The sequence below is a fragment of the Ahaetulla prasina genome, chromosome 6 (assembly GCF_028640845.1).
Source record: "Ahaetulla prasina isolate Xishuangbanna chromosome 6, ASM2864084v1, whole genome shotgun sequence".
In the NCBI taxonomy this organism is placed as follows: Eukaryota; Metazoa; Chordata; class Lepidosauria; order Squamata; family Colubridae; genus Ahaetulla; species Ahaetulla prasina.
The window spans coordinates 103,877,613-103,891,972 of record NC_080544.1 but is presented as its reverse complement, the minus strand read 5'-3'; the positions used below and the strand labels follow the sequence as shown (position 1 = coordinate 103,891,972).

The 14,360-nt window shown below is 43.9% G+C and overlaps 1 protein-coding gene across 1 annotated transcript in view; it reads left to right on the top strand.

Moving 5' to 3' along the window:
• The first annotated feature begins 8,124 nt into the window (after positions 1-8,124).
• KNG1 (kininogen 1) overlaps positions 8,125-14,360 on the top strand; it is a 35,868-nt gene continuing 29,632 nt past the window's right edge. The window contains exons 1-2 of the mRNA XM_058187137.1: positions 8,125-8,381; positions 8,580-8,793. Coding sequence (XP_058043120.1) covers positions 8,608-8,793 — 186 coding nt within the window. The 5' untranslated portion in view covers positions 8,125-8,381; positions 8,580-8,607. The remainder of the gene's footprint in view (positions 8,382-8,579; positions 8,794-14,360) is intronic.

Genomic DNA, 14,360 nt, shown 5'->3' with positions numbered 1-14,360 from the left:
CTGATTTACTCCCGGTCCAGGAAAGCCACCTTCGACACGCCAGTCTGGTTCTGCAACGCTATGGAGCAACAACTCAATGCGGCTGGAGAAATGCGTCTTCTTCCGGACTTCCATAGAATTCCTCGGGCATATCATCTCGCCCGAGGGCATAGCCATGGACCCATGTAAAGTAGAAGCTTTGTGTAGCTGGGAAGCCCTCGTCGGGTGAAGGATGTTCAGCGCCTGCTGGGCTTCGCCAACTACTACCGGACCTTCATCCCGGCTTCGCCACACTGACAGCTCCACTTACCCAGCTCCTCAGGAAGAAGGTTGCATTCCGGTGGGGTCCCCCGCAGCAAGAAGCATTCACAGCCCTCAAGAAAGCCTTCGTCACGGAACCCGTCCTGAGGCATCCCGACCCGCTCCGGCCTTTTGTGGTGGAAACGGACGCGTCCAATGTGGCTCTGGGAGCGGTGCTGCTACAGGCTCCGACGAATGGTGGCACACTTCTTCCTGCGCTACTACTCCCGGAAACTCAATCCTTCCGAGCGCAACTACACTATCTGGGAAAAGAGTTGCTGGCTATCAAGGCTGCATTCGAGGCTTGGCGACACCATCTGGAGGGCCCGACATCAGGTGGAGGTCGAGCGGACCATCGGAATCTCGAGCACCTCACCACAGCTCGGAAGTTGAACCAGCGGCAGATCCGGTGGTCATTGTTTTTTGCCCGGTTCAACTTCCGCGTGACCTACATTCCCAGCGGTCACAACCGGAGGGCGGATGCCCTGTCCCGCAAGCCAGAGTACCTCTGCGCCAAGGACCCCCTTCCTCCACGGACAGTGCTGCCGGCAGAAGCCTTGGCCGCAGCACGGGAGCCAGTGGACTTGCGGGCCCAGGTGCGGGGGGCGCAGCGCCAGGACGCCTGGTCGCAGCAAAAGAGAGCGGAGGTGGGCCCCGCGCCTCCTTGGACCTTGGAGGAGGACTTACTCAAGTTTCGGGGGCGATTATATGTGCCCACAGGACCACTCCGAGCCCTCGTCATGACCCAGTGCCACGACAACCCTGCAGCAGGACATTTTGGGTTCTTCAAGACCCTCCACCTGGTGACACGGACCTTTTGGTGGCCCCGAGTGCGGCATGATATACATGCCTACGTGACATCCTGCGTACCGTGCCGGCAAGCCAAGACCGCCACGGGGGCCCCTCCCGGGCTCCTCCAGCCCTTGCCGACACCCGACAGACCCTGGGGGGCGATCTCTATGGACTTCCTGACAGACCTGCCGCCGTCCTCTGGGTTCACCACGGTGCTGGTGGTGGTGGACATGCTCACCAAGATGGCACACTTCATCCCATGCCGGACTGCCCACAGCCGCAAAACGCCCGTCTCTTTCTGCAGCACATCTTCCGCCTCCATGGTCTACCGGACAGGGTGGTTTCGGACCGCTGTGTTCAGTTCACAGCCGCTTCTGGAAGAGCCTGATGGCCGCGTTGGAGGTGCAGGTGTGTCTGTCGTCATCGCACCATCCCGAGACCGGCGGGGTACAGAGAAGGTCATCGGTATACTGGAACAGTATCTCCGTTGCTTCATCAACCAGCAACAGGACAACTGGGCCGACTACCTGTCCCTGGCGGAGTTTGCTTTTAACAACTCTCAGCACACCTCTACTCAGATGACCCCGTTCTTTGCCAATGTGGGGTACCATCCGCGGCTCTTCCCTCTGGCACCACCGACTCTCCTGTTACCGAAACGCAGACCTTCCTGACGGAATTGCATGCGGTCCAACAGTTGGTACGTCAGCAGCTGAATCGGGCAAAGGAGGACTACAAACGGTCCGCCGACCGCTCCCGACGGGCAACGCCCCCGCTGGCAGTTGGAGACCGGTGTGGCTCTCCACCAAACACCTCCCGTCCGACCGCCCGGTAAAGAAGTTGGACCACCGATTCATCGGCCCGTTCCTGTCGAGGCAGTCATCAACCCGGTAGCCTACCGACTGACCCTGCCACGATCCATGCGGATCCACCCGTTTTCACGGTCCCTTCTGGTTCCTGAGGCCACACGAGTCCCTTCGGTGCCCAACAGCACCGTCACTGTCGCCGAGGGCGGATCGGAGGAATCTGAAGTCCACAGCGTCTGAGACTCCGCTGGCTGAAGGGTCGTTTCCAATATTTGATCGCGTGGAAGGGATACGGGACTGATTTCTCCTGGGTAGATGCCTCCGGCGTTCATGCCCTGACCTGGTGCAGGCCTTCCATGAGCAGAACCCAGCCCGACCGCATCCCGATCGTCAGCCCGGGGAAGGGCCCTGCGGTGAGGATAGTGTTGTGACCCAGGTTCCTGGACCCGGACTCCTGGACTCGGATGATTCAGAAAGTGAGGGAGAAGACCTGGCCAGCCCTGCTTCTCTTGAGCCCTTTCCCTCCCTGGCACCCACTCAAAGGGAGGAGGAGGGGCCGGCACAGCCTGATTCCATGGAGCCTCCTTCTGATTTGGCAACGGCCCAAGAACAGTTTTGGAGTGGTGCAAGATTACGAGGCGTGATCGGCGTGCAGCAGCGGAAGAGTTGGGACAAAGCCAAGTCATAATTGTCATGCAGTGACATCTGCAGAGACTATAAATAGGAGGCGGGACTTCCTGGTTTTTTGTCTTGGACAAAGTAATGAATTGGCGCGAGCTAACTGTTTCAATGGAGGGAAGAATATATTCGTGAGTAATTCTGGCCTTATCTATAATTTCCTCGTTATCTCCAGAAACTTGGCAGGCCCGTGGGTAGACGTGGCCAGGACATGTATCTATGTAAATAAAAGGAAAAAAGGAAGGCCTCTGACGGACTCTTTGCTGGGAGTATTGGGGGAAGGGAAACAGAACAGAACTTTAGTTCTAGCCTTGCTTTGTTTACAACCATTAATCCTTAGTAAAGAACATATAGAACCTATGGAGTTCGGGAATTGAAGAAGAAACAAGACTTGGAAGAACAGGGGATTGAATTCGAATGGTATATGTATATGCACACTGGGACACGGTAGCTCAGTGGCTAAGACGGTGAGCTTGTTGATCAAAAGGTTGGCAGTTCAGCGGTTCGAATCCCTAGTGCCGTGTAATGGGGAGAGCTCCCGTTACTTGTCCCAGCTTCTGCCAACCTAGCAGTTCGAAAGCACGTAAAAAATGCAAGTAGAAAAATAGGGACCACCTTTGTGGGAAGGTAACAGTGTTCCGTGCATCTTTGGCATTTGGTCATGCTGGCCACATGACCACGGAGATGTCTTTGGACAGTGCTTGCTCTTCGGCTTTGAAACGGAAATGAGCACCGCCCCCTAGAGTCAGGAACGACTAGCACATATGTGCGAAGGGAACCTTTACCTTTACTTTTTTATGTATATGCAAATACAAACAAGATTTGAAAAAGATGCTAAACTATATGGTTTTTACTTAGAAAGACATTGCTGGATAGGATTCTCACGGGAACAGAGGATAAACTAATTTTAAAAATTTATAATTTTTTGTTGGGTATTGAGTTAGAAGATGAACAAGTAAAGGAAACAATGATAGCTTGGGGCAAAATCTTTGGATATGCAGTAGATCTACACAAATGGCAACAGTTATGGGAGAGGAACTACAGATTAACAATGTCCACTGCATATAAAGAAAATCAATATAAAATGTTTTATAGATGCCAGATGCTACCTAAGAAACTGGCAAAAATGTTTAAAGATAAATCAGCTAAATTCTGGAAATGTCATCAGTTACCAGGATCTTATTATCATATGTGGTGGACATGCCCAGAAGCCAAAAACTATTAGGAGAAAATAAAGGGTTGGTTAGAAGAAATGATCCAGCAACACATTGACTCAAAACCAGAGCTGTTCTTATTGGGGATTCTACCAGAGGCAATCAGTAAATAAAATATCTATTTGATTATACATGTAACAGCAGCAAGAATTGTTTTTGCGCAAAATTGGAAAGCAGAGAAAATACCCCTGAAGGAGAAATTATTAGAAAATTTTTAGATTGTGCAGAAATGAATAGATTAAGAAAGAGAGGGTTCAGAATATTTCAAGATATGGGATAAATTCTACCATTGGTTAGAAAAGAAGGTATAGATAAGCAATGGATAATTATGTAAGAAAATGGTATAATTAGAATAGTGTATTTGTGGGGAAATGGTAATAGATTAAATTGAAGTGAAGAAAGAAGAAACAACAAAAAGATGGAGCCATGAAGAAAACACCAAGATGTCACACGGAAGGAATGACTGATGTACTAAATGTTTGTTTGTTTATAAAATAAAAAAACTTTAAAAAAAAAAGAACCTATGGAGTTGAGGGTCTTTCTTTCCTAGCGATCTAGCTGGGTCAAGCCTGACAGAATGACTGTCTATAACTTGGACAAAAGATGTGCCAGGTGTTTGGCATGTTTATCAGGGGCCATCTCAAAAGACAGCATTCTTTGTTTCAGATGATGCATGGACTCTGATTTGAGAAAGAGATCAGCCATCCCTGCAGGTCATTTTTCACAGCTCTGGCTCTGTCAGTTATTGAGCAAGGCTCGTATTTCCAAGCCTGCAAGCAAGTTTATGGCAGGAAAATCTCACAGAAATCTTGCACCAGCAAAGCTGTCATACTGTATTTGATATGTTAGGAATCTTATAAAAAGTCTCCACTAAAATGTGCATATATTTTGGTGCATGGTCTCCAAATATACAATGTACATAATTTGGCTCTCATATGCACTTTTGAAATTATTTTTCCTAATAGAACCCAAATACATACATGATTTTCCTGAATAATACACTTTTCTAAATAGAAACAGAGACAATCAATGTGCTCTTAATAGTCTCATACAGATTCTCGGCTAGCTCAGCCACAGTTGTGTTAGATGCCACGAGAAGAAAAAAGCTAACTTGTTTTTCTTTCTGATAGTGACTTTGTTTATTGGGCCTGCTCAAACAGGGTCTCAGTAAAAATCGAGGTCTCTCTGTATAAAGTCAACGCTGAGAGCTTCTGCCCTTCAGCCCCTTTTTAAACATCCCATGCTGCTTATGCCCCACCCCATGGCTGAACTGCTCCATTGATTGGACACCCAGCCACTCTCTCCCTCCTCTTCTGAAAGCCTCAGGTGCCATGTCATCTGCTAAATCCTGGAACTAAAGCAGCTCTTCATAATGCCTAACCCTCATTTCCCTCTACCCTGGCCACCAGTGTGCTGATTCCTTTCCCATGCTTGCCAAATGCAGATCTCTGCAGCCCTCAAACAAGTCCTCGATATGTCATCCCTTTGGATCTTTGATTAGGGGCTGATCCCATGAGCCGGATCCCTGCAGCGCAGTGGTTCTCAACCTTTATAGGCTGCGACCCCTTTAATACAATTCCCCACGATGTGGCGACCCCAACCGTAAAATTATTTTTTTAGGCAGCGATCTCAGCTCGTCTCAGCAGCCGCAGAAGGGGGAAAAAGCGGCAAACTGTTTTTTTTAATTTATCGCGCCTGAAGCCGTTTTAGCTAGCGATCTGAACTGCTTGCGATTGCCTTGAGGACAGAGGCATTAAAGCGGAGACTCCTCCCCTATTAAGTTTATCGCGCCTGAAGCCAGATTAGGCTAGCGATTGGGAGTGATTGCAGCTGGCTTGAGAGGGAGACATCAGAGCAAAGATTTCTCTCTTTTTTAATTCATCGTGCCTGAAGCCGAACTCACGATTCTTCGACTCGCAAGTCCCCATATTTCCGATGGTCTTAGGCGACCCCTGGCAAATCGTCATTCGACCCCCAATGGGGTCGCGACCCACAGGTTGAGAACTGCTGCTGTAGCATCATGTGTTGAGCCGGAGCTGGGCTCGACACAGATGTTCTGAAACACACACACTCCAAAACACCATTGAAAAAACAATTAGGCAAAACCAATAAACCATTTTTCTATACATCATATTTTAATAGTATCCTTTTTCAGATTAATGCCATGAATCTGTTAAAAACTGTGGTGAATATGAAAAGTTAGTAGCATAATTACCCATAGACTTTGCTCGTTGGAAGGTCACAAAAGGTGATCACATGACCCTGGGATACTGCAACCATCATAAATACATGCCAAGCATCCAAATTTTGATCTTGTGACCACAGGAATGTTGTAAGTGTGAAATAAAATGTCATGTCATTTTTTTCAGTGCTGTTGTAACTTCAAATGGTCACTAAAGGAATGGATGTAAGTCGAAGACTACCTATAAATTACTACAGTCTTGATTGCTGCAGTGAATAATTCCTTTTCAAAATAATTCTGGAGCTGTAATATACAAGCTGGATTATTTCTTCATACGTGATTGCAATTTTGTAAATCCCAACATGACTGGAAAATGATTCACAGTAAAATGGAAGGGATTCTGAAGATTGTAATTCCGTGACAACCTGGGATGCCAAATTTCGCAAAAATCTTTTCCCTTCAAGGAGCATTGAACTAGTACTGTATATGTTAAAGGCTTCAAGGATTTGATATGCTTTTGACTGGAAAACCTATTTGATTTCTTCTTTGAAAAAAGAATGTATTGTGTGGGTGTATTTTTGAGTCTCTCCATAAAATAGTTGTAGATAATGAAAGGAAGACAAATCTGAAGTCAAGAAAAATCCACGTACAGCAAAGGGTTTCTGCCCATACATCTACAGGAGATTTATTTATTTATTTATTAATTTATTTATTATTTATTAATTAGATTTCTAGACCGCCCTTCTCCCGAGATGAGGCAATACAAAGATATAATATACAATTTTCCATCTGTCTCTAAAGTCACAATGCTCTACAGTTACAATGGCAGATTCAGCTTTGCTGAAAGGCTTGCCTAAAAATTAAGAAGCCAACTTCACTTTAAAAAGTTTCTAATTCTAGTTTGTGTTCGTTCTTTTTAATGAAAAGAAGGACTAGGGGAGACATGATAGCAGTCTTCCAATATCTCAGGGGCTGCCACAAAGAAGAGGGAGTCAAACTATTCTCCAAAGCACCTGAGGGTAGAACAAAAAGCAATGGGTGGAAACTAATCAAGGAGAGAAGCAACTTAGAACTAAGGAGAAATTTCCTGACAGTTAGAACAATGAATCAGTGGAATGGCCGGCCTTCGGAATTTGTAGGTGCTCCATCACTGGAGGTTTTTAAGAAGAGACTGGACAACCATTTATCTGAAATAGTATAGGGTTTCCTGCCTGAGCAGGAGACTGGACTACAAGACCATATGAAGAATAGTTGCAAGAACTTGGTATGCCTAGTTTAATAAAAAGAAGGACTAGGGGAGACATGATAGCAGTGTTCCAATATCTCAGGGGTTGCCACAAAGAAGAAGGAGTCAAGCTATTCTCCAAAGCACCTGAGGGTAGAACAAGAAGCAATGGGTGGAAACTAATCAAGGAGAGAAGCAACTTAGAACTAAGGAGAAATTTCCTGACAGTTAGAACAATTAATAAGTGGAACGACTTGCCTGCAGAAGTTGTAAATGCTCAAACACTGGAAATTTTCAAGAAAATGTTGGATAACCATTTGTCTGAAATGGTGTAGGGTTTCCTGCCTGGGCAGGGGGTTGGACTAGAAGACCTCCAAGGTCCCTTCCAACTCTGTTATTATTATTATTATAAGACCTCCAAGGTCCCTTCCAATTCTGTTATATACATTCCTGAAACCTACCTACAGCCTCTACTTAATTTTCCAACTCTTTTGCAAGCAAAGAAAGACAACCACTAATTTTTTCCTTCCTTGGAGTATTTTAAAACAGCAAGATGAAAAGGAGGAGAAAAAAAAATCATTATATTTCTGATGGCCCAGCAATTCCATTATAATTGTGGCCATAATTACCCCATCAAGCTCGGCAACAGAGAAGTAAAAGTTGCAAACCTTGGGAAAGATTTATATTTCTACTCTTTCTCCCTTTGAAATGTACTTGCAGGTAATCCTCCACTTATAACCGTTCGTTTAGTGACCATTCAAAGTTACAATGGCGCTGAAAAAAAGGAAGTTATAACCATGTTTCACACTTACGACTGTAGCAGCATTCTCATCGGCCCGGAATCAAAATTCAGACACTTGGCAACTGACTCATATTATGATGCTTACAACGTCCTGAGGGTGATCACGTGATCAGCTTTTGCAACCTTCTGACAAGCAATGAGGAAGACGACTCACGTGTTGTCAATTTAACAACTGGAGGGATTTACTTAACCTATTGCGGCAAGAAAGGTTGTCAAATGGGCTAAAACTCCACTTAGCAACTGCTTAGAAGCAGATGTTTTGGGCTCCCTTGTAGTCATAAGTCAAAGACCCCCTGAGTTATCATTCTGGAAAATATCCTTGGAAGTTACCCAAAGTGACCTACCGTCAAAACCGTATGTTCTGACCTTGAGATTTTAAAGTGCCAACTTGCATTGTGAACTGCAGGTGAATAAACTTGGGTTTTTTTTTTAAAAAAAAAAAAGGTTTGGGGCTTAAATAAACCACAAAGGTTGTTTACACGGCTTATATGACTTGAGGCCATGAAACAGCTTTGTTTACTTTGAGTTCTCTGGCATCTGCTAGGAAGATATACCTCACCAGTTATCTTGACGCTCTTTCTCTCCTTTCCACGCTCATCAAAAGCTCAAAGAAGCTTCTGTCACTCCTGGCTATGGAAATCTTCATTCTACTAGTCCTCATTGTTGGACTTTGCCAAGCCGGTCCTGTCCAAGAGGAAGTGAGCTGTGATGATCCAGATATTTTTGAAGCTGTGGCTAGAGCAATAAAAGAACTTAATGGAGACAGAACCCAAGAAAATAAATTTGCTCTCAATGTCGTCCTTCATGCCCACAGAATAGTAAGTAAATTTGGTAACAACCAGAACCTCAAAAAGCTAATTAAAGGGAATTTCGTAGTTGTACCAGTACTGTTGTATGACGTTGAATGATTTTAATGTTCAATTTAACAGAAAGAAAGAAAAATCATTACAAATAGTCATGTTGTTCGATTTTGGTTTTTTCTCTTTTGCAATCCCATTTTCTCCCACCCTAAAAAAATTGCCCCTTTCTGTTTGAACGAGCGTTTTAATGACACAAAGCGGACCCTTCCTAAAATAATCTAAAGCAGGAGTCTCCAACCGCTGGCTGAGGAATTCTGGGAGTTGAAGTCCACAAGTCTTAAAGTTGCCAAGGTTGGAGACCCCTGATCTGAAGCTACTATCGATTCAGCTCGTTGTAATTTCACAAACTGTCAGGGGCTTTGCATTCCAACCAAGTATTTTATTGGCAAGGACTTTGTTTCAGGAAGTGGGAATTCTTCCAGTTCTCCAAACACCTTTCATAGGTAAGGTGGTACTTTCAAGTACATTGGGTGGGGAATTATTGGAGCGGTAGTCTCACATTTTTGGAGAGCAACCTTCCCGATTCTGCTGCTTTGCCATGCAAGACATAATATGAGGCAACCGTTTGGCGGTTTCCATTTAACATCGTCTGACTCGGATTTCCATAAATTTGAATTTTGGTAACGCTAACATTGATCCACGTTTCTGCACTAAAGGAGATGTTAGCAGAGGAACAGGACAATTCAGTCAGTTTAAATATAGACGCAACTGGATGATTTATCTAAAGTAAGGTAAACTCTCCAAGTATTGGAGTATTGTATCCGATTGGTCCAAAACTTGGCAACTCTAAATCTCAACCAGCAAATGCTCAGTCTTACATATTGGAAAAAAGAACCCAAACAACGAGTACAAGCTTGACAGACATTACCTTACTGATGATCCTCACCCTGTCAAAGACCTTGGAGTTTTCATATCAAATGACCTAAATGCCAAAGCCTGCTGCAACTACATAGCAAAAAAGGCTCTAAGAGTTGTAAACCTAATTTTACGCAGCTTCTTTTCCAAAAACTCTACACTACTAACCAGAGCATACAAAACATTTGCCAGACCTATTCTTGAATACAGCTCATCCATCTGGAACTCATACCACATCTCTGATATTAATACAATCGAACGCGTCCAGAAATATTTTACTAGATGAGTTCTTCGCTCCTCCATAAACAACAAAATACCTTATGCCACCAGACTTGAAATCCTGGGATTAAAAAACTTAGAACTCCGCCGACTCCAACATGACCTGTGTTTAACACACAGAATCATTTATTGCAATATCCTTCCTGTAAAAGACTACTTCAGCTTCAGTCACAATAATACAAGAGCAAACAATAGATTCAAACTTAATGTTAACCGCTTCAAACTTGATTGCAGAAAATATGACTTCTGTAACAGAGTTGTTAACGCTTGGAACTCACTACCTGACTCTATAGTCTCTACTCAAAATCCCAAAATCTTCAATCAAAAACTGTCTACTTTTGACCTCACCCCATTCCTAAGAGGACTATAAGGGGCGTGCATAAGAGCACAAATGTGCCTACCGTTCCTGTCCTATTGTTCCTTTTCATTATATCAAATTAACATAGTTATTACATTCTTTTGCTTATATATATATATATTTTTCTTATATGATGTGTTGTTGTTTTATGTCGATGTTTGTATACTGTTGTGACAAAACGAAATTAAAAAAAAAAAGTTTAACTCAGGTCCTGATGACTTTTCACATCAATATGAAGATACAGGTACTCCTTGACTTACAACCCACAATTGAGCCGAACATTTCTGTGAAAAGTTATTTATTTTTTTTGTGGGGGGAGAAGAATGCTCTGATCTAAAAAAATATCCTTCATAACTCTTAATTCTTTTCCATCCCAATCCTACCTAAGGTCACTTCAGGAAATCTGTCACTGTCAAATATCTCTGGTTTATTCTTTCATATAGATTTTGTTTTTTGTTTTTTGCATTAGGTGTTTGTTTGCATCCACATATTATTAATAGACTATCATTCACTGCCAAGGCTCACTTGGAAGAGTCTGGCAGGCATAAACTGGGAGTTGGAAGTGAAGGGATTTTATTTTTTAAAATATTTTTCCTGCCTTTATTATTTTTTATAAATGACTCAAGGCAGCAAACAAACCTCCCTATTTCTGTGAGATGGGCTGTTCTCAAATATGATAAAAATAAATGGATAAGGGGATGCGGTGGCTCAATGGCTAAAACAGGTGAGCTTGTCGATCGAAAGGTCAGCAGTTCAGCAGTTCGAATCCCTAGCGCCGTGTAAGGGGTGAGCTCCCGTTACTTGTCCCAGCTTCTGCTAACCTAGCAGTTTCGAAAGCACGTAAAAAATGCAAGTAGAAAAATAGGGACCACCTTTGGTGGGAAGGTAACAGCGTTCCTTGCGCCTTTGGCGTTTAGTCATGCCAGCCACATGACCATAGAGACATCTTCAGACAGCGCTGGCTTTTCGGCTTTGAAACGTATATGAGCACCGCCTCCCAAAACTATACAGGAGCAGACCTCATTCTCACATGGCCCTACAACCTCCCGAAATCGCAAGAGTGTGGAGCATGCTTTCAAGAATAGCTGTTGGGCATTGGCAAACACTTTGTGGCATGTGACTTTTGACATTGTTGTCATAGGTTCACCACAGTAGTGGGTTCCACTTACCTTCGCTACCAGTTCGGAATCGGGAGCACACGTGCTTGCTTCACTCGCGCGCAGCATTTCTGTGCATGCGCAGAGCGTCCGTGATGATGTCCAAGCAAGTGGGCAGAGCCTCCCGACGCCGCCACTACTGGTTTGCCTGAACCAGGGCAAACCGATAGAAACCCACCACTGGTTCACCATCACTGCAATAAACCATCCAACATTATTACTTCTTATGTAGCTATCCATGAAATCCAATTGGATGGCAAACAAAGCCAAACTGAGATTGAATTATTTGTGGTTTAGGATATTGTGAGAAGTAGCTCAACATGATAAACCGGAGTTCATGTATCTAGGCATAAAAATGGGGATGGATCAGAGGAGTTGCATAGATCTAATTTAAAGTTGGCTTGAAACTCAACATTAAGAAAACTAAAATCATGGAATCCATCCCTCTCAATTCCCGGCAGATAGATGGGGAAGAAATGGAGGTAGTGACAGATTTTATTTTCCTGGGCTCCAAGATCACCGCAGATGGGGACTGCAGCCAAGAAAATAAAAGACACTTGCTCCTGGGGAGGAAAGCTATGGCAAATCTAGACAGCGTACTAAAAAGCAGAGACATCACCCTGCCAACAAAAGGGCGTATAGTCAAGGCTATGGTTTTCCCAGTTGCCATGTATGGCTGTAGAAGTTGGACCATAAGGAAGGCTGAGCGCCAAAGAATGGAGGCCTTTGAACTCTGGTGCTGGAGAAGACTCCTGTGAGTCCTTTGAACTGCAAGGCGAACAAACAAGTCAATCCTAGAGATCAACTCTGACTGCTCTTTAGAAGGCCAGGTCCTGAAGAGGAAACTCAAATACTTTGACCACCTAATGAGAAGGAAGGACTCCCTGGAAACTCAAATACTTTGACCACCTAATGAGAAGGAAGGACTCCCTGGAGCCTAATGCTGGGAACGATTGAGGGCAAAAGAAGAAAGGGACGACAGAGAACGAGGTGGCTGGATGGAGTCACTGAAGCAGTCGGCATGAGTTTAAATGGACTCCAGAGGATGGTAGAGGACAGGAAGGCCTGGAGGAATGTTGTCCATGGGGTCGTGATGGGTTGGACAAGACTTCGCAACTAACAACAATTTAACTTAAATTTAATCCAATATTATTTTTGCCCTGGTCCCACTCCAGTACTTCCCCCTTTCTGTGGCTCAGTCCTTGGGATTGTACTCAGTGGGCAAAATGGAGTCATGCCGTTTATCTTTGGATTAAAGCATTCTTACCTCCGACATTTATGATGTCCAGGCAAAAAATCAGGCGATGTTTACAGAGGTTAAATATTAGATCAGTTACACATTTACCGAAAGTTTGCTTTGGATTTCAACTTGATTTGCCTTCATAATCCTCTTAAAATTTAAAGGACTGTTTTCCAGCACAACAGACGCAAGGATTTTGACTCCGATAATGTTTTTAATTGGCATGATAATTGCAAAGTTAGTTAGCTTTCAGACGAGTCCATCCAGATTTCTCCATCTTGACAACTTTAAGAGGTCGGATTTGGACTCCCAGAATTCCCTGAGCCAGCATGCATTTTTGTCTCCAAAGCAGCAATTAAGGTGTAAAAATCTTCTGTTTGGACTGTAGCAGTTCTACCTACGTGGGAGTTGTAAAAATAAAACATTTCCACTCTGAGAAAAACAGCAGATCATCAAGAGAGCTAGCACTAAACTGCTTTTGCTGCCATTGTTGTTTTCTTTGGAAGGATAGTCAACCAAAGTAAGGGTTTCCTTAATTAAAGCTGAAGAACAATTTTAAATCTAGGATCCTACAGATATAAAGGTAAAGATTTGCCTGTCCCGTCGTATCTAACTCATCTTTGAGTTATCTTTGGGGTAGTGCTCATCTTTGTTTCTTAGCTCCAGGGTCATATGGCTAGTATGACAATATCCTGCAACCCACAACATGGGGACAAAACACAAAACACTGTTATTTTTCCCACCAAAGGGGCACCTATTGATCTACTTGCATTTTGCATACTTTCCAACTGCTAGGTGGGCAGTTACTGGAGCTGGAGCAAGTAACAGGAGCTCGCCCGTTGCAAGGCGCTCAGGTCTCGAACCTGACAAGTTCAGTGTCCTTAACCACTGAGCCACCACGTCCCCACCCTACAGGTATATAATATTTAGGGAATGAAGGTTTGCTTGGATTTCAAGGGGCAGAAGTCCTGAGACGTTGTGGGTGCAGACATAGAGCCACTGTGGGCAATTTTCTAAATCAAATGGGTCTTTTTCTGTGCTCACGTTGCAGCAGGGGAGGGTGCTCACACAGTCCTAGGAAAACAATTTTCTTCTCTGAATCCAAAGTGCTTCCCAGCTCTATACAAAGCCCATTACCAATCCTCAACTTACAACCACATTATGGCATCAGATGAAGAGATAATGAAGAAGATATTAGATTGTGCAGAAATGGATAGACTTATGGTACATTAAAAATCAAACAGAAAGAAGACCCAGAATATTATCAAACATGGGTCTTATTTGACCATTAGTTGGGAAAAAAGGGTGGAAAATAAGAAGGGAATTTGTACTGTTAAGCAATTTAAATACCCAGACAACACGATGTTTATTAAGCCCTAAGAAATGTAATAAATAGAAAATAAAAACATTTACTTTTTAAAAAAGATAGTCATACCCGATTTTACAAACTTTTTTGCACATGGTTGTTAAGCGAATCACTGCAGTCATTAAGCAAATCTAGCACACACATGCACACACACACACACACACACACACACACTGACGTTGCTTGTTAGAAGTCAGCTAGGAAGGTCAAAAAATGATGATCACATCAGCCCAAGATGATATGATATATACATGCTAGTTGCCAAAGCGC